The sequence below is a fragment of the Theropithecus gelada genome, chromosome 14, assembly GCF_003255815.1.
Source record: "Theropithecus gelada isolate Dixy chromosome 14, Tgel_1.0, whole genome shotgun sequence".
Lineage (NCBI taxonomy): Eukaryota > Metazoa > Chordata > Mammalia > Primates > Cercopithecidae > Theropithecus > Theropithecus gelada.
Genome location: NC_037682.1, coordinates 69,291,689 through 69,315,496, shown reverse-complemented (window position 1 = coordinate 69,315,496; position 23,808 = coordinate 69,291,689). Strand labels below are relative to the sequence as shown.

The 23,808-nt window shown below is 39.8% G+C and overlaps 1 protein-coding gene across 4 annotated transcripts in view; it reads left to right on the top strand.

The window, feature by feature from the left end:
• Positions 1-22,136, top strand: part of PAK1 (p21 (RAC1) activated kinase 1) — a 148,387-nt gene extending 126,251 nt beyond the window's left edge. Inside the window, exons 9-16 of one of the 4 annotated variants that reach the window (XM_025356771.1) lie at positions 39-87; positions 5,376-5,488; positions 8,490-8,607; positions 11,854-11,953; positions 12,995-13,191; positions 16,376-16,513; positions 18,808-18,854; positions 20,793-22,136. In XM_025356771.1, the coding sequence (XP_025212556.1) occupies positions 39-87; positions 5,376-5,488; positions 8,490-8,607; positions 11,854-11,953; positions 12,995-13,191; positions 16,376-16,513; positions 18,808-18,854; positions 20,793-20,928 (898 nt within the window). In that variant the 3' untranslated portion in view covers positions 20,929-22,136. The remainder of the gene's footprint in view (positions 1-38; positions 88-5,375; positions 5,489-8,489; positions 8,608-11,853; positions 11,954-12,994; positions 13,192-16,375; positions 16,514-18,807; positions 18,855-20,792) is intronic. The other 3 variants (XM_025356772.1, XM_025356773.1, XM_025356774.1) reach the window with 3 other exon arrangements.
• Positions 22,137-23,808: the final 1,672 nt, after the last annotated feature.

Sequence of the window (23,808 nt, the reverse complement as noted above, 5' to 3'; positions counted from 1 at the left end):
ATTTTTTTTCCCTCTTTCTCTGCCACCTTACTGTTCAGTGCTTCAGGCACCGTGTACACTGCAATGGATGTGGCCACAGGACAGGAGGTGAGTATCCACCACCCACTGTTGCCCTTTAGTTCTGTTTCTTTTTATTTGGGATTAATTTTTAGCCCTTGTTAGGTCAATAGGAACATTTCTAATTTTTTTTTTTTTTTAATTGAGATGGGGTTGACTCACTCTGTCATCCAGGCTGGAGTGCAGTGGCGTGATCTCTGCTCACTGCAACCTCCGCCTCCTGGGTTCAAACAATTCTCCAGCCTCAGTCTCCTGAGTAGCTGGGATTACAGGCACCTGCCACCATGCCTGGCTAATTTTTGTATTTTTTAGTGGAGATGGGGTTTCACCATGTTGGCCAGGCTGCTCTCAAACTCCTGACCTCAGGTGATCTTCCTGCCTCGGCCTCCCAAAGTGCTGGGATTACAGGCGTGAGCCACTGCGCCCAGCTGGACCATTTCTAGTTTCTTACTGTAGCATACAAGAGCCAAATAGCAGGCTAACATGATGAAATGTAAGGTTTGGACTAAGGTGAAATAGTTAGATGGAGGGAAGTGGATGGATTTGAGAGATACTTAGCGGGTAGGTTCGACAGGATTAGATGATTGACTGAATGTGAACATTGTTTACAAGTGAGTGATATTATTCAAGGAGAAAGGAAAAAGAAATTGGATACTGCCTGATTGCCAAGTGGATAGTTGCTTATACAAGTCTGGGGCTTGGGGGAGAAATCTGATCTACAGGAGATTTAAACCATGTCTCTTGACTCCTAATCTACTGGTGCTACCTTTACTTTCCACTGAACAGTGAAATCCTCATTTATTTGGAGGCAGCTTTTTGTCCCTCTCGTTTCATTAAGCCATGAGAACTATAGCTAAAGCCTGCTGACCCAAGGTCTTATATTCAGTAGAAGGAAGTTAAGAAGGGAATATAGAGTACTTGAGGTTTCCTTGCATTCTAATATTTGGTTGCAGAGTAGGAGTGTCAGCCAGTGAACTGGATGGCAGCTGCCCCAGAGAAGTTCTTTCTTCAGAGAGTACCGGGACATAGCAGTTGAGAGAGGCACCTCTTCTTCCAATGAAAATAGAGTTGGGGTCCTGTAAGGGAGGCTGCTAGACACGTGCTTCTATATTTCTGGTGGTTGAAACCACGTGGCATCCTGGAGAAGTCATGGTTAATAGCGGTAGCATATATCTCACTAGGCTCTCGTGAGTTTTTCAAGTGTTAAAGCTAAATATTAAGGCTCCACCTAGGGTAAGCCAAGTTTTAAAAATCATTATTATGGTTAAGGATTTATTCATTGTTCTTTGACGTGAGAATGCAAAGAACTAGATGCTTATAAGCCTTTAGCTACTTATATAACCTTGGGCAAGTCATCTGACCTCTCTGAGCCTGAATTTTATATATTTATAAAATGTGCATGATAAAATGTCCACAAAAGTGTTGAAAGAATTCAGTAAAGCAATACATGTGAAAATGCATTATAAACTTTATGAACTACATATTCATATTTATTCATTTTTACTTATATGCATATGTACGTATTCCACAAAGCATTTGCTTTATGCCACACCTTATGCTAAGAATTCTGTGAAAGTTCACAGACATTAAAATCATGTGTAAATGTAAGAGACCGTAATTTCCTTTGTGTACATATAAAAGCCTTGTAATATTGACAGAAATCTGCCTTAAAGTAAAAATAATGGTGAGGAAGGAAGGATAGTATTATCATGACATTTTAATGATGGTGAATATGATGCAGAGATTAAAATAAAGAAGGTTATACCAATCCTGAAAAGAACTCTATGAGGTAGGTAATATTATTTTTTCTTTACTGCTGAGGAATTTGAGGCTCAGGGTGTATAAATAACTTTTTTGCAAAGTTGTACTGTCAGCAATTAGCAGGGACTGGTTTAGAATCTTCGACTCCTAATCCTGTGTGTTTTGGGCCGCAAGAGCACAACAGAGCTGAGGTTAGATACTAGAGTCCCTTGTCATGTTTCTGGCCTCTCAGGCTTCACAGTCCTTGATGGGAGGCAGGTAGGTGATGATGGTGGTTTCTGGAAGGCCTGGAGGCTGGCTGCGTGAGAAGCTGGCCAGAGGAAAGAGAAATTTAAATTCATTGTATGCCTGCCTTGTGGTTACAAAACTATGAATGGAAGGGAGTCCATCAGGGTGGCTAATGCAGTGTGGTCAGGAAGGCTTCATTTCCTGCCCCAGGGAGAATAAATCTTTAGTGGAGTCAGCAGGATGCTCTCGGTCTTTGTGAGTGCGTGCTTATTGGGGGTTATCCAGCTGAGAAGGGCAGACCTATTGTCTCACATATAGGAAGAATGTTAGTGCTGGGAAGTCTTCCAGTTACAGATCAACAATTATTTTTCAAGCGTGTTTTTAGAGAGAATGTGTATAATAGAAAGAACAGACTGGAAGAGCCTTTGGAGTCACATGGACCTGTGGATATTGATTATGACCTTAGAATTTTCTTGAGTCTTCGCCTCAATTTTCTTACCTGAAAATGCAGATCATGATTCTTACTTTGCAGGGCTGTTAGGTTTTACTGTGATAATATAAGTAGGGCATCTAGCACAGAGCCTGGCACACAGTTGGTATTTGATAAATAGTAGTGGTGGGAGAGTGGTTGCTGTGCCAAGTACTTATTAAATGCTGTTATTACTATGATTACCATTTTCATTATTGTCTAACTTTATTGCTTATTTACTTATATGTGAGTAATGCATTTGCCATTGTCTCACTTGGTATTCAAAACAATCTTGAGAAGAGGGGAATCAAGGTTGAGATTATCTTCAATGTATTGATGAAGAGACTGAGGCTCAGAGAACTTGTGATTGGTCAAGGTCAGTAAGTGACAAGTCCTGAGCTTAAGTTCTCAGAGTTCAAGTCTAGTTCTTTTTCTGTTATAGGAATGCTATATCCTAGCCTATATAGGTGGGGTCTGATAGATGAAGGACACAGCCTAGCCCATAGTTAGTAGCTATTGAAAAGGGCTCCCAGCTGGGCACGATGGCTCACGCCTGTAATCCCAGCACTTTGGGAGGCCGAGGCGGGCAGATTATGAGGTCAGGAGTTTGAGACCAGCCTGGCCAACATGGTGAAACCCTGTTTCTACTAAAAATACCAAAATTAGCCAGGCGTGATGGCGGATCCCTGTAATCCCAGCTACACGGGAGGCTGAGGCAGGAGAATCGCTTGAACCCGGGAGGCGGAGGTTGCTGTGAGCAGAGATTGCCATTGCACTCCAGCCTAGGCAACAGAGCAAGACTCTGTCTCGAAAGGAAAAGAAAAAAGAAAAGGACTCCCATGTCCTGCCCCAGCCTCCATGTTAGCCTCTTTATGCCTCTCCTTCCTTGCTGCTGCCAGCAGTGACCACTGTGAGGTTCATAAGCAGTGTCCCATCCTCCAAGATGGCATGAGTAACTCAAAAGACATTCTTCTGGCTCCAGTCCTTAATGTGTGTTATAAGGGCTAACTATACTTAATATCTTTAGATCAACATGTTGCTTTTCAAACGTTAGGAAAAACTAATGCTCAGCTGTTATAGACAGCTGCCACCAGACTAGAAGCCTGACCTAACAGGAAACTCCACTCCAAAGCAATTTTTCCTTACTTGAGGTAGGGAATGGAGGTGGTCAGATTTTTTTACGGAATTACTTCTATTCTTAATGATTAACTTGGTCTCTGCAAAAGACTGTCCATTCTTGACTTGAAGAAATAATAGAGTCAGGGATTTGTCACATAAAAGTTTGAATCATTCCTTCTTTATACTTCTTGCTGCTTCTAGAAAGACAACTTCGTTCTATTAGATGTTCGTGTTCTTGTCCACTAAGCAGGAAAAAGGCAAAATATCTCTAGAGAATGAACACTTAGAAAATAATTTAAAGTATACTCCTATGGGATAGAGGAGCCCATTGCCATTTTTTTGTTGTTTTTATTTAAAAACAAAGTACTGACCAACCTATTGACTTCTCTCTTGCCCTCTTTCTACAGACATTTCTTGAGCACCAACTCTTATGTGTGTAAAGGCCTGTGTTTGGCATTGGGGTTCTGGGCTTTCAGTCAAGCCCTCAAACTTCTTGATACACTACCCCTAACTAATCATTACACATGATAGCAAGTTGTAAGTTCCATAAAAGAGGGATAAATATGATCTTATAGGGCTTTAAAGAAGGGAAAAGGCATATTGGGTTTGGAGAATGAAGTTTCCTTTGGCCTGATACAAAGCGTAAGTAGCTTTTGAATGTATGGAAATGATACAGGCTGTTCCAGATGAAGAGAAGATTCTGAACAAAGGAAGGGGAACTAGATACCAGGGAGAACATGGAGTGTTCTCCATGAACACTCCTCTGTGAAGGAATAGAGTTGGAAGTAAAGTAGGGGCCAGATCATGAGAACTTTGAATGTTGTACTGAGAAACATTTCTAGGCAACCAGGAGCCATGTAAGTTTTTGAACAAGGTTATCAAATGTGTACTGTGGGGGAAAATTAATCTGGCTACATGTACAGGATAACTTGGCATCCCTTTTGAGGGTTCTAATCCTGATTTTGCTGTTGAATAGCTATGTATGCAAATCACATCCTCTCTGAAACACAGTTTCCCCATCTGTTGAATCATTAGTAATATTTAGCAAACAAGGTGTCTTTGCAGATTAAATGAAATAACAAATTTGAGAACACCTTATAATAGTACCTTACGTATAGAAGGAATTGATACCAAGTACCTTAGAAACTAAAGTATACCTTATATTCATGTTGTCTGGAAATTTGTTTTTATTTCTATAGATAGAGCTCTCATCCTCCTTTTCTGTTCTTTCTTGACCTGGTCAACTCTGATTTATCTTTCTACACCAGGTTCAGAAAGTCACCTCTCCCTTTATGAAGTCCCTATACTTGGCCAGATTGAACGAGTTCTTGGCTTTTGCCGTATTCTGTGTTTTGCTAGCATTTTATATGAACCTCTGTTATAGCATCTCTTTTCTGTTGTGACTTTTTAAAAGTATTTTTCTACACCAAAGTTTGATTCTGAAACTTTGGTGTATATCACAGTGACCTGGAGGACTTATTACATCACATAGTTTCTGATTTAGTAGATTTGGGGTGGGACCCCAGGTTTTTATTTCCAACAAGCTCCCAGATGATGATAATGCTGGCTTGAGACCTCACTTTGAAGACCGCTGGTCTACATAGACAAATTGTGAATTACTCGAGGGCTAAGACTGTATCTTACTCATCTTTGTTTCCTGAATACTTAAGGTCTGGTACTTAGTAGGTGCTTAATAAATGGGAATGACTATGGTTGCACATTGAATATACTCTGATTTCAGGTGGCCATTAAGCAGATGAATCTTCAGCAGCAGCCCAAGAAAGAGCTGATTATTAATGAGATCCTGGTCATGAGGGAAAACAAGAACCCAAACATTGTGAATTACTTGGACAGGTATGGAGTGGTGGGTCCCATCAGAGGGATAGGGCCTTTGGGACTGACTGGTGGACTGTCAGAGAAGAGGGCGGTGCCAGCACTCAGAACGGCCTCCATTTAAGAGTCTTCTGTGATGCTGAGCTCTCTGTAGGTGACCCTGTGTAATGCTGGACACCTTTATTGCTGGGAAATCCTTCTGTATTAGGCTGAACTCTACCACCATGTAGCTTGTAACAGTTGATCCTATTACTGTTTGTTTTGCCTAAGGGAAACCTACCAGCCCATCTGCCTGAGTCAAACATCTAGGTCCTTAACTCATTTTATATCCCAAATCTTTCCTTATTCTGCTCATCCTCCTGAATAACTGCTTGTTTGTTTATGTTCTCTTAAAATGCAACGTGCAGAACTAGATGTTTCATTTGAGATCTGACCACTACGGAGAGAGTGGGACTCTTTCTAAACTCAACACAGCTTAATGATTTCATTCTTGTTTTATCTTTTAGGATGTGTGCTTTGACTCCTAGTAAGTTTGCAGTCAACTAAAATTTCTGATGTTTTTTTTTACATAGCTTGCATTAAACTGGAAATATAGAACTTTTTCACTATCTTCATTAAGTCCCATTTTTATTGTTTTAGCCCATCATTCCAGCTCATCAAAATTGTTTTTCAAAATAGTAAGAGTGGTTGTATATAATATTTGTATTGTGCTTTATTTTGTACTAAGCACTTTCACGAACAGTATCTCATTGTGAGGTAGGGTTTTTTATCCATATTTTACAGACGAGGAAACTGAGGTTTATAGATGTTAATAACTTGTCCAAGAGTAGTAAGCCATAAAACAGCAAAGCAGTGTTTTGAATTTGAATATTCCTAGCACCAATATCAATGCCCTTTCTATTATATCAGGTTCTTTTCTCCGATACCTGAACAAAAAAAAAAAGTTAAGCTTCTTGCCCAGGGTTCAGAGACATCATAGGTGGAGGTGAAATTGGACTATATCTTGGGCTCTAATTTCTTTACCTCTTATATTGCATGACCAGCTACCTCTTCCTGTTACTGGTAGATTTCATAAGGGTGCCTTCTTATTCTGCATCTAAAACACTAGTAAGCTTCAGTTTCCTTAAAAAGGAAAAGAGTTGAACTTTGACATTCCCAACACTGTAAAGAATAAAGCCTTTTTCTTTGAGATGGTTATGTCTCCTTAATGTGGGTCCTGACTGGCTCTGAAGAATCCTCTGAAAGTTAGTACCTTATCATCTCTTTCAGAACTTATTATACAGAGAATATAGCTCGTGCAAACTACTGAAGGCGACAGGGGTTTTAGATTTTGGCTCAGGATATGGAAAAATGAAAGCTGTCAGTAAGGGTATGGCCTGTCTCACAAAATGGTGAGTTACCCATCAGTGGATGCATCTAAATGATAAGACCATGTTATTGAAGGAATTTGTGTTCTGGGAGTAGGATTAAGAGACTAACAGATTTGTTTATTAATCATACCTTTACTGGTATTCCCAGAAGCTTTTACTCTGGAAATCAGAAGTAAATAATGCTATCTTTGCCCTCAAATAGTTCCTGGTCTGGTATAGAAAAAAGTACACTCTGTAAAATCATAGAAGAGGATCTTAACCTGAGCATTCAGTGAAGGTGTTACAAATGAGGGTCTGTGGTTTTTGTGAGATGTCCCAGGGGGAACTCCATCACATATGGATGAACTCATGGGCAGAACCCTCATGATGTAATCACCTTCCAAAGGCCCCACCTCCTAATAACATTAGTGATTAGATTTTCAACATATAACTTGTGAGGGACACAAACATTCAGACCATAGCAGTTCAAATCCCCATAGTCTTCTCTCTCAAAAGAGATTGTTGAAGAAACACTTAGTCTGTCATGTTTATTTGTCATGGACATTTAAAAATTACAAATCAGAACACAAAGTTTTATGGAAAGAGCAGTCGATTAGTAGTCAAAAAAATAGGATTCAAATCTTACCCTTTGCTTGAGTGCATTTGTTAAAATCTTCCAACAGTCTCCACATCTGTCCAGCAGTGTTCCCAATATCAGGATGAAGATAAGATGATACCACACAGTTCAAGCCAGTGCAAGGAATGTTTTTTTCCCAATCCAGCATCTATGTCCAAGACTGGCAGAAGACTTTAGGGCTCTAGGCTCACCTTGTTTTTATTTGTCCGATTCTATAGTAAGGAAACATTGACCAGATAGGCTAAGTGACCTTTTTATTTATCATGTAATAGGGTTGAGTGATCCAACCTCTGAGTGAAGCCATCACTTCTAACTCGTGTGAGCCCACAATCTCTCCGGGGATACCTTACTAAATGGTAGCCTTGGCTTATCAGACGGCTTTGGCTCTGTAAGCCGTTGCTAAATTCATTCCATTCTTGAATCACAGACACTCAAAGTAGAGGTCAATTGTCAGCATAATGACTATGTATACAACACTTTGCAGCTTTTAAGGGACTCATAAACATTATTTCATTTAATATTTTTAGTTATCTTTTATTTCATTCATTGATTTATTTAGTAAATATTGGCTTTTGCTGTGCTGGACTCTGGGGATAGAGTCTTAAACAAGACCCAATACTTGGTCTCATAGATCTCAGATCTGGTAGGACTCTCTGGGAGGGTTAGTAGCTCTCTCTTCTTTGGGTAACATGGACTGTAAATCCTATCATTGTAAAATGTTTGGATGCTTCTAGAGGGAATCATGTCAGTTTTTCTAATTTTAGAATGTCTTCCTTTGTGTTGTGATGAAATGCAATTTTATTGTATCACTTCACAGAACATGTATGCTTGGTTTTTTCCAGGAGCATCCTTGAGAAATTCAAAGTTAGTGATTTTGTCCCCCAGATTCTGCTTTTCCCCAAAGTAAAGAATCTTTTACTTTACTTTGTGCTAAGACGTAGTTTCACTCTGTGTATATGCTTAGCCTTTGAAACCCAGTGCCATGGCTCAGAGTACTCTGATTGTTCCCTCTCACCCTTTATCTGTATTCCTGCAGTTACCTCGTGGGAGATGAGCTATGGGTTGTTATGGAATACTTGGCTGGAGGCTCCTTGACAGACGTGGTGACAGAAACATGCATGGATGAAGGCCAGATTGCAGCTGTGTGCCGTGAGGTAAGGCCAAGGGCCAAGCAGTCTTGGGTAGAAAGCTGCCTCCGTATTCCTGTCTCCTGAAGTTCCCTACCCAGTGAGATCTCAGTCTGGGCTCTGTGGAATTGGTAGAAATTAGTGCTGACACTCCTATCATTCCTGTATTGTACCTGTGTTTGTCATTTCTATCACCATGATTTTTTTTTCTTTAAAGATAACTTTATTCTACCCAATGTAGAAAAATTATAAAGTACTAGATAGTATATATTATAAAAAGTCACTCGTAATTCCAGTCTTAAAGATAAACACTCTAAGCACATTATTATATATTCCTTTATCTCTTTTATCTGGGCATATATTTTAATCATTTTTATTCTGCTTTCTTGCTTTATTTTTGTGCTATAAGGAAAATAAAGCAGAGTAAGAAGGTAGTGATGGAGGAAGTTCTATTTTAGACGGAATACTCAGGGAAGGTTTTGCTATGGATTTGAGTAAACATCTGAATGATATATAAAAGCAAGCCAGCAAAAATCTAGGGTAAAATACTTCCAGGAAAAAAAAAAAAAAGGTCAAATAGATATTCCCTTTCTCCTCATTGCGATTAAATGTCTAGAATCGATAATATGCTGATGTAAGAGGAAAAAAAGCCCTCCAGAAGGCCTGGACAGTGTCCTCAGGGAATAACCACATTTCATTTCCATTAGAGCAAGAAAATGAAGGGAATATTCAGAGACATTGAGGATATTGGGTGTTTTGCTGATGACAGACTGGAACTTTCTGGTGGCCCAATAATGCAAAAGTAATTGCAGTTTTTGCCATTACTTTAAAAAAAAAAATGCCAAAAACCACAATTGCTTTTGCACCAACATAATAGAAAAGTTAGGAAATTAGGGGAAGCATAGAAGATGAGATGAGGTTCAGAATTTTGTGGGGATGAGTATGATAGTGTGATTGGGGTTTGATGGTGCAAGATCTGAAGGCATACTGCTGAAATTATGTAGTTACATATTTAATCAGTGTTAAGATAAATAAAATGTGAAATCAATACTGCCCTAGAAAATATGGTCCCCTTTGCAAACAACTTTGGGATCTAGAATATTCACAAGTAATTGGAATTAATTAATGGAATTAATACCAGGCTGGGATTCTTAGGGGTTCTGACTTTTTTTCCTTGTTCCACTACTAATGCAGTATTTCTTAACCTTCTTTTCATTGTCTCCTTCTTAAGGAGCCTTTTTCCTAATCATACTCCCTGCCATGAAATTTTAATATCACAGATACATAGGTCAACTGTTTACATACTATGGCCCTTTGGAGGGTCATAAACCATTGTAATACCTAAGATTTTTTTTCACCACACCTGCTTACCCTCAGGAACCAACTTTCACTAGTGGAGAATACATACAAACGCATACTTTGGGAAATCATTTTGCCTCATTATTAATCTATAAAATGGAAATTGCAACATTCACACTGTATATACCTTAAGGGTGCTATATGGATGAAAAAGCACTTGGAAAAAAATGTTAATGTTGTATAATAGATGGTATTACTATTCTTCAGCTCTAATAGAGATCATCTCCTTTTTAAAACATCTTTACTGAGATATAATTCACCCATTTAGAGTATATAATTCACTAGCTTTTAGTATGTTCATAGAGTTGTACAACCACCATCATAATGAATTTTAGATCCTTTTTATCACTCCAAAGAGGAAATTAATATCCATTAACAGTCAATCCCCATGTCCCCTGCCCTGACTCTCCCAGCCCTATGTAACCGCTAATCTATTTTCTACCTCTGTAGTTTCCCTGTACTGGGCATTTTATATAAATGGAATCATGTAATATTTGTTCTTTTGTAATTGGCTTCTTTTACTTAGCTAGCATTGTGTTTCAAAGAATCATCCATTTTGTAGCATGTATCAGTACCTCATTCCTTTTTATTGCCAAGTAATAGAATGGACATTTGAGTTCTTTCTGTTTTCGGCTGTTATAAAAAATAAAAAATTACTCTATGAACACTTATATACCAGTTTTTGTGTGGAGGTATGTTCTCATTCTCGTGAGTATATAACTACAGGTGGATTGCTGGTCATATGACAACTCTGTACTCAACTTTTGAGGAACTGCCAAACCATTTCTGTAGTAGCTGTACTGTTTTACACTCCTGCCAGCATTGTATGAGGTTCCAATTTCTCAAGATCATTCTTTTTCATCATAATTTCTGACATCCTGAGATGTCTCCACCCTTGTAAGAAGAGCAGCTCTTACATTTTCAGGGAAAACCCAATTCTGGATATTGTTTTATTCTTAATTTAGCCATTGGTATATTCTTAGAAAGTAAAGTATTAGATTAGGACCATTTAAATAGTATTTTCCTGTTCACTTATATCTTTAGTGTTTTTTAATTGGTAGAAGTTTCTAAAAAATTAGTTTTGGGTCAATGAAAGCAAATTATTGATTTAGAAAAGCTGAGATGATCTCATCTAATTCCCACATTTTATAGATGGGAGTCCAGAATTATATAGTTAGTGGGGTAGCAGCAGAACCAGGCATTTTAATTGTACCATTGTGTCTCTTTGTTACTCATTCTGCCTGTGTACCATAGGTGTTTTCCAAGGTTCTTCTCTTTCTCTTATACCCTTTGCCAGGTTCAACCATTTCTGTAACTTAAACAAAAATCATCTCTTCCCAAATGACTTGTAAATATTTACCTCTGTATGGAAACTCAGAGTTATAAATTCAGTTGCCTACTGGACATTTGTCTTCAGATGTCAAATTCAGCATATCCAAAATAGTACAAAATATCCCCTCACCAAAATAAGATTATCCTGCTAACTTACTGCTTCTAGTATCACTTCCATATGTCTGCTTCCTCAAATATGACCCTTATTTGTTGTTTTCCTCCAGTCTGTCATTATAAGATCCTTTCCATTTTTCTTCAGTAATTTCTCTTGGGCCTTAGGTTCTTTACCAAGGATCTAATTTAAAAAAAAAAAAAAAAAAAAACATTGGAGGAACTCCTTTACTTAAAAAACTATTTTAAGGTGAAAGGCAGCATGGAGTGTTAAAAGAATGTTTAGCTGGGAGATGGAAGACTTGGTTCTAGATCTGGCTCTGCAAGTGATTTGGGGCAAGTCCTTTTACTCGTTGGGGCCTTACTTCCTTTATTTTAAAGTGAAGAGGTTGAATTAGTTGATTTTCTATTAAGTCTTCTGTATTATATGTATGTCCTTTCTTTCTCCCCCTGCCCACACCACTTCAATAGTGTCTGCAGGCTCTGGAGTTTTTGCATTCGAACCAGGTCATTCACAGAGACATCAAGAGTGACAATATTCTGTTGGGAATGGATGGCTCTGTCAAGCTAAGTAAGTAGGAGCCTTAGGAATGATAATACTTCTCTCCCTGTGGGGCCCTGTCTCCTGTGAGATGGTCATCATATAATAGTAACTACGACACTCACCAAAGGGTCTTTATTATTTCATGGGATATGAGGGCTGTTTTATATTCTTCTATATTAATCATAGGATATCATTTCATTATTTTTTCATTCATGTGTACATTTAACAACCACCACAAAAAACTTGGCTGAATGCTTACTCTATGCTAGGTCCTGTGATGGGCACTGAGAGTACATTTTCCCTACCTTCTCAATCTAGTATGGAAAACATTTAATAGATAATTAGAAAAAAGGGTTTTGCGTAACTTCTTTCATTCAGTTATTCAGCAAACTTTTATTGAACGTCTAGTACATGCCAGTCCTTCTAGGGATATGAGGACAAGTAAGAGGATATAATCCGTACTCTCAAAGACTTCCTAATTTAAATAAATTTATAATTGCAATATAATGTGAAAACCACGGCAGGTAGAACATTTTGTTCAAAGGTGTAAAGACCAGTAGACCAGAAAAACAGGCTATGTTATGGGTGGATGGGCAGTTTATGGAAGGACTGCTAGCAGCCCTGGGCCTGGGGCATAAAAACAGGGCCATGCTTAGTCATAGGTGACTGGGGTTTAAATCAAGGACTCGTGCCCAAGAAATAAGGCAAGGACCTTGTTGCCATATTTGAGAATATGAGAATGGTTTTTCAAGAACAAAGCAAAACTGGGACAAGCAATCAAGACCAAAATGGGCAGCTTGGACTTTAACACTAAGTCCCCTGGTTTAAGGAGAGATAGGAGGCCAGAGATGGTGTTTCTTATATTCCTCCTATTTCTCTTCAGGGTTCAATAGGAAATAGGCTAGGAGCTAGACATGAAGGTGGCAGTCAAGTGACTTTGGAGAGACAAAGGATAGCAGAGCTGGAAGCCAGGCAGATCTTGTCACCTACGTGTAGGCACACAGTCAACACTTCTGAAGTGAGTGTATATCCTAAATGTATGTTCTTTCTCTTATTTTTCTTTTCTAGCTGATTTTGGATTCTGTGCACAGATAACCCCAGAGCAGAGCAAACGGAGCACCATGGTGGGAACCCCATACTGGATGGCACCAGAGGTTGTGACACGAAAGGCCTATGGGCCCAAGGTTGACATCTGGTCCCTGGGCATCATGGCCATCGAAATGATTGAAGGGGAGCCTCCATACCTCAATGAAAACCCTCTGAGAGTGAGTGGTACCATTCCTATTTCAATTTATTTGGGCTGTTGTCTCTAGTCCCAGGAAATAAGAATCCAGGCTATTCTCTATGGCTTTCAACCTGGAGATCCCTTTTCTGGATACAACTAGTCACTGTTGAACTTAAAATATAAATGGTCAAAGAAAAGGAATATTAGAAGTCACTCATTCATTTATTCAACAACTATTTGAGTCCCTTTCAAGTGCAAGAAACTATTCTAATGAAAATAAAATAAATTAATATGTAGTAACAGATGGTAAATGCTGTGAGAAAAAGCAAAGTAAGGAAGTTAAGAGAGTAATGGAGGAAGAGGTGTGCTATTTTAGAGCAGGGAGGGAAGTTCTCTCTCGTAAGTTATTTTATTCTGCAGAGTTGGGAAGTCATTAGAGGGTTTTGAGCTGAGGAGTAATGTGATCTGATTTATGTTTTAAACAGATCATTTTGGCCGCTTTTATGGAAAATAGACTGTGAGAGACTGTTGTAATAGTTCAGAGTGGTGGTGTCTTGGTAGGAGTGGAAGTGAGAAGTGGTCAGACTCAGGAAATGTCTTGAAGGACTAGCTGACAGGATGAACTGAATATTAGAGAAAGAGGAATCAGCAATTACTACACGATTTTTGGTCTGAATTGCTGAAAAAATTCAGTTGCCATCTGTTGAAATGGTGAAGACCATACTTAAGTTGGGTAATTAAGAGTTGGTTTTGAATGTGCTGATTTGAAGTGTTAATTAGATATTTAAGTGGAGCTGGGAGTAGAGTTTGGCTTAAGAGTCTGGAGTTCAAGGGTGAGGGGTCAGGACAATAAACATAAATTTATTAGTAGATAATATATAGTTGGTATTTAAAATCAGAGGTAGATGAGATCACTCACCTAGAGAATGAGTACTGTTAAAGAAAAGAGATTTGAGTACTGAGCTCTAGGTTATTCCACTGTTTACAGGTTGGAGGAACTAGCAAAGTAGACCAAGGAGTGGCCTTTCTAGTGTGAGAGAACAGAGAAGTGTCTTGGAGGTGAAGTGTCCTGGAGATGAATAGAACAGTGTGCTTCCCGAAGGAGGAGGAGGGTAGATTATGTGTCAAATGTGATTGATAGGTTAAGATGAAACTGAGAAATGAACATTGGATTTGCCAATGTAGAGGTTCTTAATGACCTTAACAATCAGTTGTCAGTAGAGAGATGGGGATGAAAGTCTAATTAAATTCATGAAAGTGGAAGAAGAGGACGTTGAGATGGCATGTATAAACAGGTTTTTTTTTCTCTTAAAGGAATTTTGCTGGGAAGGGTAAAAAAAATGGAACACTATCTTAAAATGGAGTCAAGGGAGGGTTTTTCTAAAAGATTATGTCTGTGTGCTAATGGGAATGATTTAGTGGAGAGGAGGAAAATGGTCATGTACAAAAAGGAAGTGACAACTATAGAAGTGATATCCTTAAGTCGATGAGAGGGGTTCGATCAAGTACTGAAGTAAAGGACATTAGATTAGCATGGACAATTTATCCCTTGTAACAGAGCATATCAACACAGATGCAAATGGGTTGGTAATCTTGGTGTGGGCAAATGTGAAATTTATTCTGCTTGCTTTTATTTTCTCATTTATTCCCACCTCCCATCTAGTGCAGGAGTTCCCTGTGCACTGTTGCTGGTAGGTGGTCATCTACATGCTCATGTCATCCTTGGATATCTCTGATTATTGGAAATTGCTTCAGTGCACCAAACTGAAACTACCTTCTGTAGTTTCTATCCTTTGGTCCCAGCTTTGCCTCTGACTCCACATGCAACATATTCTTCCCTGCCTTAGAATGGCCTTGCAGAGATTTGAAGATAATAATCGGTGGGATATGTTGGAAACAAGACAGAGTGATCCTAGACACACACACACACACATTTTTTTTTTGAGACAGAGTCTCACTCTGTCACCCAGGCTAGAGTGCAATGGTGTGATCTCAGCTCACTGCAACTTCCACCTTCCAGGCTCAAGCGATTATCCTGCCTCAGCCTCCTGAGTAGCTGGGATTACAGGCATCTTCCACCATGCCCAGCTAAGTTTTGTACTTTTAGTAGAGACCGGATTTCGCCATATTGATCAGGTTGGTCTTGATGGTCTCGAACTCCTGACCTCAGGTGATCCACCCACCTCAGCCTCCCAAAGTGCTGGGATTACAGGAGTGAGCCATCACGCCCGGCCCTAGACATATCTTTTTATGTTTCTGTACCTTATTTGTGAAGTGAGGATGATAATTCTTGCCCAGAGTTAATTGTGGCCATTAAATTAGACAGTGCTTATGTAAGTACTCTTTGAATTAAGTGCTGACTGATTGTAAAGATTTGGTCTTACTGTGTTTTTCTTTACCTTTCCCAGGAGATGCTTCATTTAGGGGACCAAGGTGGCAACAGTTTTCACTTATATTTAATATTCCTTTCCTGCTAGAAGAGATCAGTTCTTGGATGACTGAGGTGAAGGCACCAGGAATAATTTCTGCCAGTAGCTGGGCAGATGTTTCAACAGGCTAAATGGATAATAAACCCTTCAGATGTGTAAGCAAGAATAATAATAAAGCCGGGCATAGTGGCTCACATCTGTAATCCCAGTACTTTGGGAAGTTGAGGCAGGCGGATCACTTGAGTCTAGGAGTTCGAGACCAGCCTGGCCAACATGGTGAAACCCTGTCTCTACTAAAAATACAAAAAGTAGCCGAGTGTAGTGGTGGGCACCTGTAATCCCAGCTACTTGCGAGGCTGAGGCAGGAGAATCGCTTGAAGCCAGGCGGTGGAGGTTGCAGTGAGCCAAGATCTTGCCACTACACTCCAGCCTGGGCGACAGAGCGAGACTCTGTCTCAAAAAAAAAATAATAATAATAATAATAATAAACCCTTAGGTCTGTAACATATTTCGTAAGTTTACAAAGTACTTTCAGATACACTATCTTATTTTTACAGATATGTGAGATGGGCATTATCATCATCCTTACTTTACAGATAGGGAAGTTGCACATAGTCTCATGGCCTTTAAATGTTCAGCCTGATCCTTAGGTCATACTCTTTCCAGTATATATACACAGCTGCTACTTTGCATCCTAGAGCATAAAGCAGCTGACCATATTTCTAGAATGTGTATATGGAGAACAAGAGAGAGCCTCAGTTGGAGTTCAAGGTGATTCACCATTTTTATTGCCAGGCCTTGTACCTCATTGCCACCAATGGGACCCCAGAACTTCAGAACCCAGAGAAGCTGTCAGCTATCTTCCGGGACTTTCTGAACCGCTGTCTTGAGATGGATGTGGAGAAGAGAGGTTCAGCTAAAGAGCTGCTGCAGGTAACTATCCCTGTGCAGGGAAGTACCTAATTCAGGGAATCACTAAACCAGGCCTTTTTTACTTCATGTTTGTCTGTAAGGTACTGAATATTATAGAACTAGGCTTCACTTTTACCATTTCCTACCCTCACTCTGTTCCTACTGCTCTAACTTTTATCCCTGGGGCTTTGCTTATTTATTTTCTTAGCCTCTTTCTTGGCCTGTTAAAACTCTACACGTTCTCCTAGGCTCAGTTTACAATCATTTTCTGAGCACCTATTGAGCTTTGCTTGTAGCTTTCTTGGTTCCTTCCTACCTTCCTCCCTCCCTCCCTCCTTCCTTTTCCTTTCCTTTCCTTTCCTTTCTTTCCTTTCTTCTTCCTTTCCCTTTCTTTTCTTTCCTTTTCCTACCTTTCCCTTTCCTTCCTTCCTTTCCTTCCTTTCCTTTCCTTTCCTCTCCCTCTCCCTCCCCCTCCCCCTCCCCTTCCCCTTCCCCCCTTCCTTACTCTCACCTCCCCACAGGGTCTCACTCTGTCACCCGGGCAGGAGCATACAATGGTGTGATTTTGTCTCACTGCAGTTTTCCTCTCCTGGGTTCACTCAAGTGATCTTCCCACCTCAGCCTCCCAAGTAGCTGGGACTACAGGTACATGCCACCATACCGGGCTAATTTTTTAAAAAGTTTTTTGTAGAGACGCGGTTTTGCTGTGTTAGCCAGGCTGGTCTCAAATTCCTGGGTTCAAGCAATGTGACCACCTCGGTTTCCCAAAGTGCTGGGACTACAGTTATGAGCCACCATGCCCGGCCTGCTTGTATCTTTCATTAGCACATCCTTTGTTCTGTTTGAATTAGTCTGGCAGAGTTTGTTTGAGTCTTGTTGAGAAATGGCTCTCTGACACCCAAATCTTACGCAAGTTATATTTTTGCTGGGATTAGCTCAAAGGATACATTTTTAGCAAAGGAACATACGTTTATTTTATTTTATTTATGTTTTATTTTTTGAGACAGGATCTCTGTCTGTTGCCCAGGCTGGAGTGCAGTGGTGCAGTCATGGCTCACTGCAGCCCCAGCCTCCCCAGGTTCTGCTGATCCTCCCACTTTAGCCTCCAGAGTAGGTGGGACTACAAGCGTGCACCACCATACCTGCCTAATTTTTATATTTTCTGTAAAGACAGGGTTTTGCCATGTTGCTCAGGCTGGGCTCAAACGATCTGCCCGCTATAGCCTCCCAAAGTGTGGAATTACAGGCATGGCATGAGCCACCATGCCCATCCATGGAACATAAGTTTAGAAGATAATTAGTGAGTATGGCTTTTGGAGTCTATACTTTCTTCACTGGAAATCCTCAGATAATGGCAATGATACTCTACTTGTTGAGAGTGAGATTTTGCCAGTTTGTGGAGAAACCCGGAGTCAGGGGTTTACCAGGCCTTTTATACTCCCACCCCCCTAATCCTGATAATTTTACATGGTTGAAAAAATTGCCTTTAGCAGGCCACATCATTTGTATTTAACATATTTGTTTCCAGTACAATTTCTTATAACAAGTGTTATTTTATTGTATTGCCCACTAGTGATTTAATAGTAAGTATCATGTGCAACTTTATGAAGGCATGCACTGTCATTTATTTTCGTATTATAAAGCCCAGGAGTGACAGAGCAGGGCAGGGCAGGGCAGGACCTAGCATACTGCCCTGTGTTAATTATGAATCTTTCCTACTGGATTATAACCTCTATTTTATTAATCCCTGAGTTTCTTGTTTTACCTAGAACCTGACTCAGGATAGGTACTCAAAAAATATTTATTGAATTGAATGAAATTGCTGGAAGAACCTACATTGGAATATCATCCTCTGGAACATATTTATCATCTCTTTGTAATTGAGGTTACTGATTATGGAGTACTGGCCTATTAGATATGAGATCTAGGTTCTGCCAAGTGTAACCCATTAGTCTCTAGTATCTGTTGGGACTAAAAGTCTCTTAGTACAATGTAGGACCCCTTTTGCTGTTCATGAGAGTTGTATTCTGCAAACTGTAGGCACTGGGAAGTGTGTAAATACGATATGCTAAGCCTGTGATTAGTAAAGATACCATTCTTAATTAAGTACCAAACTATAGTTCTTGAAAGGTTAGTGCCCTCTAAAGTTTTCTTCCTGATACAGTAATATAACTAGTAATAAATGCATTATATTGAATCTTTACCATATTTTAGGCACTAAACACTTTATATATTTAGGCACTAATAAGCACTTTATATATTGTCCTTCACAACAACTCTATGAGTTATAGGTTCTGTTATTCTCATTTTTACAGATGAGGAAACTGAGGTTTCAAGTATTTAGTAACTTTTCCATGATAGCTGATATGTGGCAGATCCAGGATTTCAGCCTGTTTGGCTCCGAAGTGTGTATGCTCTTGGCCACTGCTCTTACAGGCTCAAAGAGTATCACAACTGGAAAGCCCTTAGGGCTTATCTAGTCTGTTTTGTTTATTAGACAGAGAAGGAAACTGAGGCCTCCCAGTTCGGTGTTGGATCATGCTGCTCTCAACTTAGGGGAATTGTAGAAACATGTGATCTGAGAAAGCTGGCTTTTTAACTTGTTGGTGTACATTGTAAATATTGAAAACCATGACTTTGAGAATCGTAAATCATAAAAGCTTCACATCTGTTTCTCCTGTGAGAACACACTTACGGACAGAAATACATAGGATGATACATATTGGAATTCCTATCTTCATGATTTAGCTAGGATCTTTTATTCCTTTCATAGTAATAGTACCTTCTTGTTCTCAGTAGCTCTTTATACTATCTCTGTCCCAACAGAAGTTGAAAAAATTCTCAGCAAAGAATATTGTATATATGTTTCCCTCTCTTTGTGTGTGTGTGTGTGTGTACATACAAAAAACGATATGACTAATCCAGGGAATTAGAAGTATGGCAGAAGAATCAGATATGTTCATGTGAGTTGAATAATTATGCTTAGAGGTCAAATTTGGTTCTCAATTTCCTGGTAGCCAGGGCAGAAAAGGAAATGTGATAGTTCCTATATTTTTTATCAAATAGAAGAAATATCCTACATCTTTAAGACACAAAGCTTTTTTACTACTAAATGTTTAAAAACAAAAAAAAACAAAAAACACCATTTTTGGTTAAGAGGCTCTGAGAATTACATAAGGAATTGTTAGGCCAGGCATGGTGGCTCATGCCTGTAATCCCAGCACTTTGGGAGGCTGAGGCAGGTGGATCACTTGAGGTCAGGAGTTCGAGACCAGCCTGGACAGTATGGCGAAACCCCGTCTCTACTAAAAATACAAAAATTAGCCAGGCATGGTGGTGGGTGCCTGTAGTCCCAGCTATTCAGGAGGTTGAGGCAGGAGAATTGCTTGAACCCGGGAGGCGGAGGTTGCAGTGAGCTGACACCATACCACTGCACTCCAGCCTGGGCAACAGAGTGAGACTCTGCCTCAAAAAAAAAAAAAAAAAGAAGGGAATTGTTTTCCGTAACAGTTTTACTGAAAATATAGATGCAATTTTCATATATTTTCTCCTAAATAGTCATTAAAGGTTGAAGGTATGGCCCAAAGTACAGCGCAGTGAAAGTGATTTGGGAAAGGACCAAGCTACTGAACTTTTTACTAAATGAATTAGCATTATTGGATTTGAGGATAGAACAATAAATTCCTAGATCAATTCTCCTAAACTGTAGTATTGCAATATACTACTGGGTCATGATCTCTCAATACCTTCCCCAGAGGTAATTATTATTCTGATTATCACCATGGTTTAGGCTTACCTCAGAAGAAATGGAATAAAACAATATGAACTCGCTTGTCTAGCTTCTTTCCCTTAACATGTCTGTGAGATTCAACCCATTGTCAGTGTACCAATTACTTATTTTATTGCTGTGTAGTTTTCTGTGTAGTATTATATGAATATAACACTATTCATTTTTCCATTCTCTTGGACATTTGGGTTCTTTCTGGTTATTGGCTATTATAAGCAAATCTTCTATGAACATTTCTGTGTATATCTTTTGGTGGCTATACAAACTCATTTCTTTTGGGAATATACCTAGGATTGTAATTACTAGGGTATAGGTAGATGTATGTTTATCTGTAAGTAGATGCTGCCAAACAGTTTTCCAAAGTGGTCTGTTTTAAGATGTCCTTCAATTCGGGGATGATTGGAAGCTTTCCACATAGCACCCTTTACAAACAAGGATGCCCTTATGTCTTGTAACGCTTACTGGGGAAGAATGGTAAATAGTCATGTGTCTTTTGCTATTTTTCTCCTTTCTAGCATCAATTCCTGAAGATTGCCAAGCCCCTCTCCAGCCTCACTCCACTGATTGCTGCCGCAAAGGAGGCAACAAAGAACAATCACTAAAACCACACCCACCCCAGCCTCATTGTGCCAAGCCTTCTGTGAGATAAATGCACATTTCAGAAATTCCAACTCCTGATGCCCTCTTCTCCTTGCCTTGCTTCTCCCATTTCCTGATCTAGTGCTCTCAAGACTTTGATCCTTGGAAACCATGTGTCCAGCATTGAAGAGAATGGCAACTGAATGACTAATCAGATGATGGCCACTTCTAAATAAGGAATTTCCTCCCAATTCATGGATATGAGGGTGGTTTGATTAAGAGTTTATATGAATAAATGTTTCTAGTCTTCCATACGGCAAAATCCTCACCTCCTTCATAACCATCCCCTATAATTAATTCTTGACTATATAAATTTATGGTTTGATAATATCAATTTGTAATCAGTTGAGATTTCTTTAGTGCTTGCTTTTCTGTGACTGAACTGCCCAGACACCTCATTGTACTTGAAAACTGGAACAGCTTGGGAATGCCATGGGGTTTGATAATCTGCCAGGGACATGAAGAGGCTCAGCTTCCTGGACCATGACTTTGGCACAGCTGATCCTGACATGGGAGAACAACCACATTTTTCTTTATGCGTGCTTCTAGCAGCTGTTTGGGAGGACATTGACCCAATAGTGTTCCCATGCTGTTTCTTGTGAAATGCTCTCGGCTATGTAGCAGCTTTTGATTCCCTGCATACCCTAGGCTGCTGCCCCTATCTTGTCCCTTGTTTATAACATTGAGAGGTTTTCTAGGGCACATACTGAGTGAGAGCATTGTTGAGAAGTCAGGGGAAAAAAGGTGACTACTTTTAGAGCAAGGCTGGGCATCAGCACCTGTCCAGCTCTACTTGTGTGATGTTTCAGGAACTCAGCCCCTTTTTCTGCCTGGGGTAAGGAGCTGAAAGATTAACTTGGATCTTCTAATGGTCTAAATCTTTTGGTCACAATAAAGAGTCTCCAGATTAGAGACTGCATGTTAGTTCTGGATGGATTTGGCGGCCTGACATGATACCCTGCCAGCTGTGAGGGGACCCTGTTTTTAAGATGCATGGCCAAGCTCTCTGCCAATGGAAATGCTTACACTGGGTGTTGGGGATGTTTGCTACCTCCTGCTATTTTTGTGGTTTTGGTTCTCCCACTATGGTAGGACCCCCAGCCAGCATTGTGACTTGTCATGTCAGCCCCATTGACTACCTTCTCATGCTCTGAGGTACTACTGCCTCTGCAGCATAAATTTCTATGTCCGTCAATAAAAGGAGATGAAAGTATTCTATTGGAGTATGCCTTTTTTCTTTTGTTCTCTCTTTCCTTTTCTAATTTTTTATATGAAATAATGAATAGTTTCTTTCCGAACAATTTGAGAGTGGTAAGTTGCAGATAGGATGCCCCTTTACCACTATATACTTGAATGTGTATTCTTTCTTTTTAACACTTTTATGTTAAATATAAATTAAGATAAATGGGCCAAAACCATTTGTATTGTTTAAAGAATAATTATAAACACACTTGTATCCATCAAATCAAGAAATGGAACACTGATAATAAGAACCTTCTCTATCTTGTCTTTCCCTTTCTCATTATAGCCCCCACCCAAGAGATAACCACTTGTCTTGACTTTTATTTAAATAACTTTCTTGCTTTTCTCTATACTTTCATCACATTCAGATGTGTTCCAATACAAGTTGATTTTAGTTCGGCCAGTTTTTGAACTTTAAATAAACATATCATAATAGATACGTTCTTTTGTGCCTGTTATTGTTTCCACTCAAGATTATGTTTTTAAGATATATGTACCTAGTTTGTGTGTAGCTCTAGTTCATTTATTATTCCGGCTGTAAGCACTTGAGAGGAAAGTTTTAACTTGTCCAAGATGAATTCTCTGAGGACTGGCCTTCCAAAGGAGTTGGCTTTCTGCAGAACTCTGTCATAATGGACTACAGCCAACTGCTCAAGGCAGCCATACCTGGTAGAATTCTCAGGTGGCTAATCAGGCCACGGGTCTGTCACATCCTACAGCTACAACCATAAGGCTTGAGCCCCAGCTCTGATCACACCAGAGAAAATGCTACTCAAAGATGGTACAACAGAGCTAGAGGCCAGTGTTCTGTTGTGTGGTTTTACTATTGGATCACAGCACCTAATAACTACTAGAGAAGATGTGGTGCTTCTTAGGTATGCAAAATATAATCCCCATGGCTCAGTGCCTGGAGTCCTTCTCTGGAGTATGATATCTGGGCCCTACTACATTTCTTTGCCCCAGAAGGTGATGGACATTAGAGTTTCCACACTCCGGCTAATGTTCTGTAACCACATGTTTCCACCAATAAAGCAGGCTCTAAAAGGTCTGGAGTGGATACTGCCTTATCAGCTGCCCTTGTCTGCTTCATAATGGCAGCAGTAACTGGGTATTATGGAAACCAACCAAGGAATTAGAGAACCAAGATTCACCTTGGGTGAGAAAATGCCCTCTTGGCACAGGACAGCTGGCCAACCATATTCAAGGACTGGGATTGTGGGTCACTGACCGGTTGCAGAAACAAAACCTGCCAAGCCAAGGAATTTAAGAGTTATATTCCTGAGAATGGAGATCTAGGGGTGGGGGATATCACCCAGGATGGTATTCCAAGGTTGTTTTTAAGAACCTTAGAGTCACCTATGAGGAGACTTCCACTGCAGTAAAGGCTGGACGACTAGCTTTGATTAAGTTCCTGAGAAGCTTAGATTCACTGTGAACCAGAGACTTGAGGTAGAAGTTAGTGATGATCTCTTCAGGGACAGAATTCTGTGGTTACTAATGACTTTGGAGGAAGCTGTCTCCCAGGAGGGGTTCATTGAGAGTAAGGCTGAATCAGTACTGGATGAATTTTAAACTAATCATGTGGAATATGTCCCCTGATGACATGCCCCTTGTGTAAAGAATGGCATATGACCTTACCTGAGCAGAG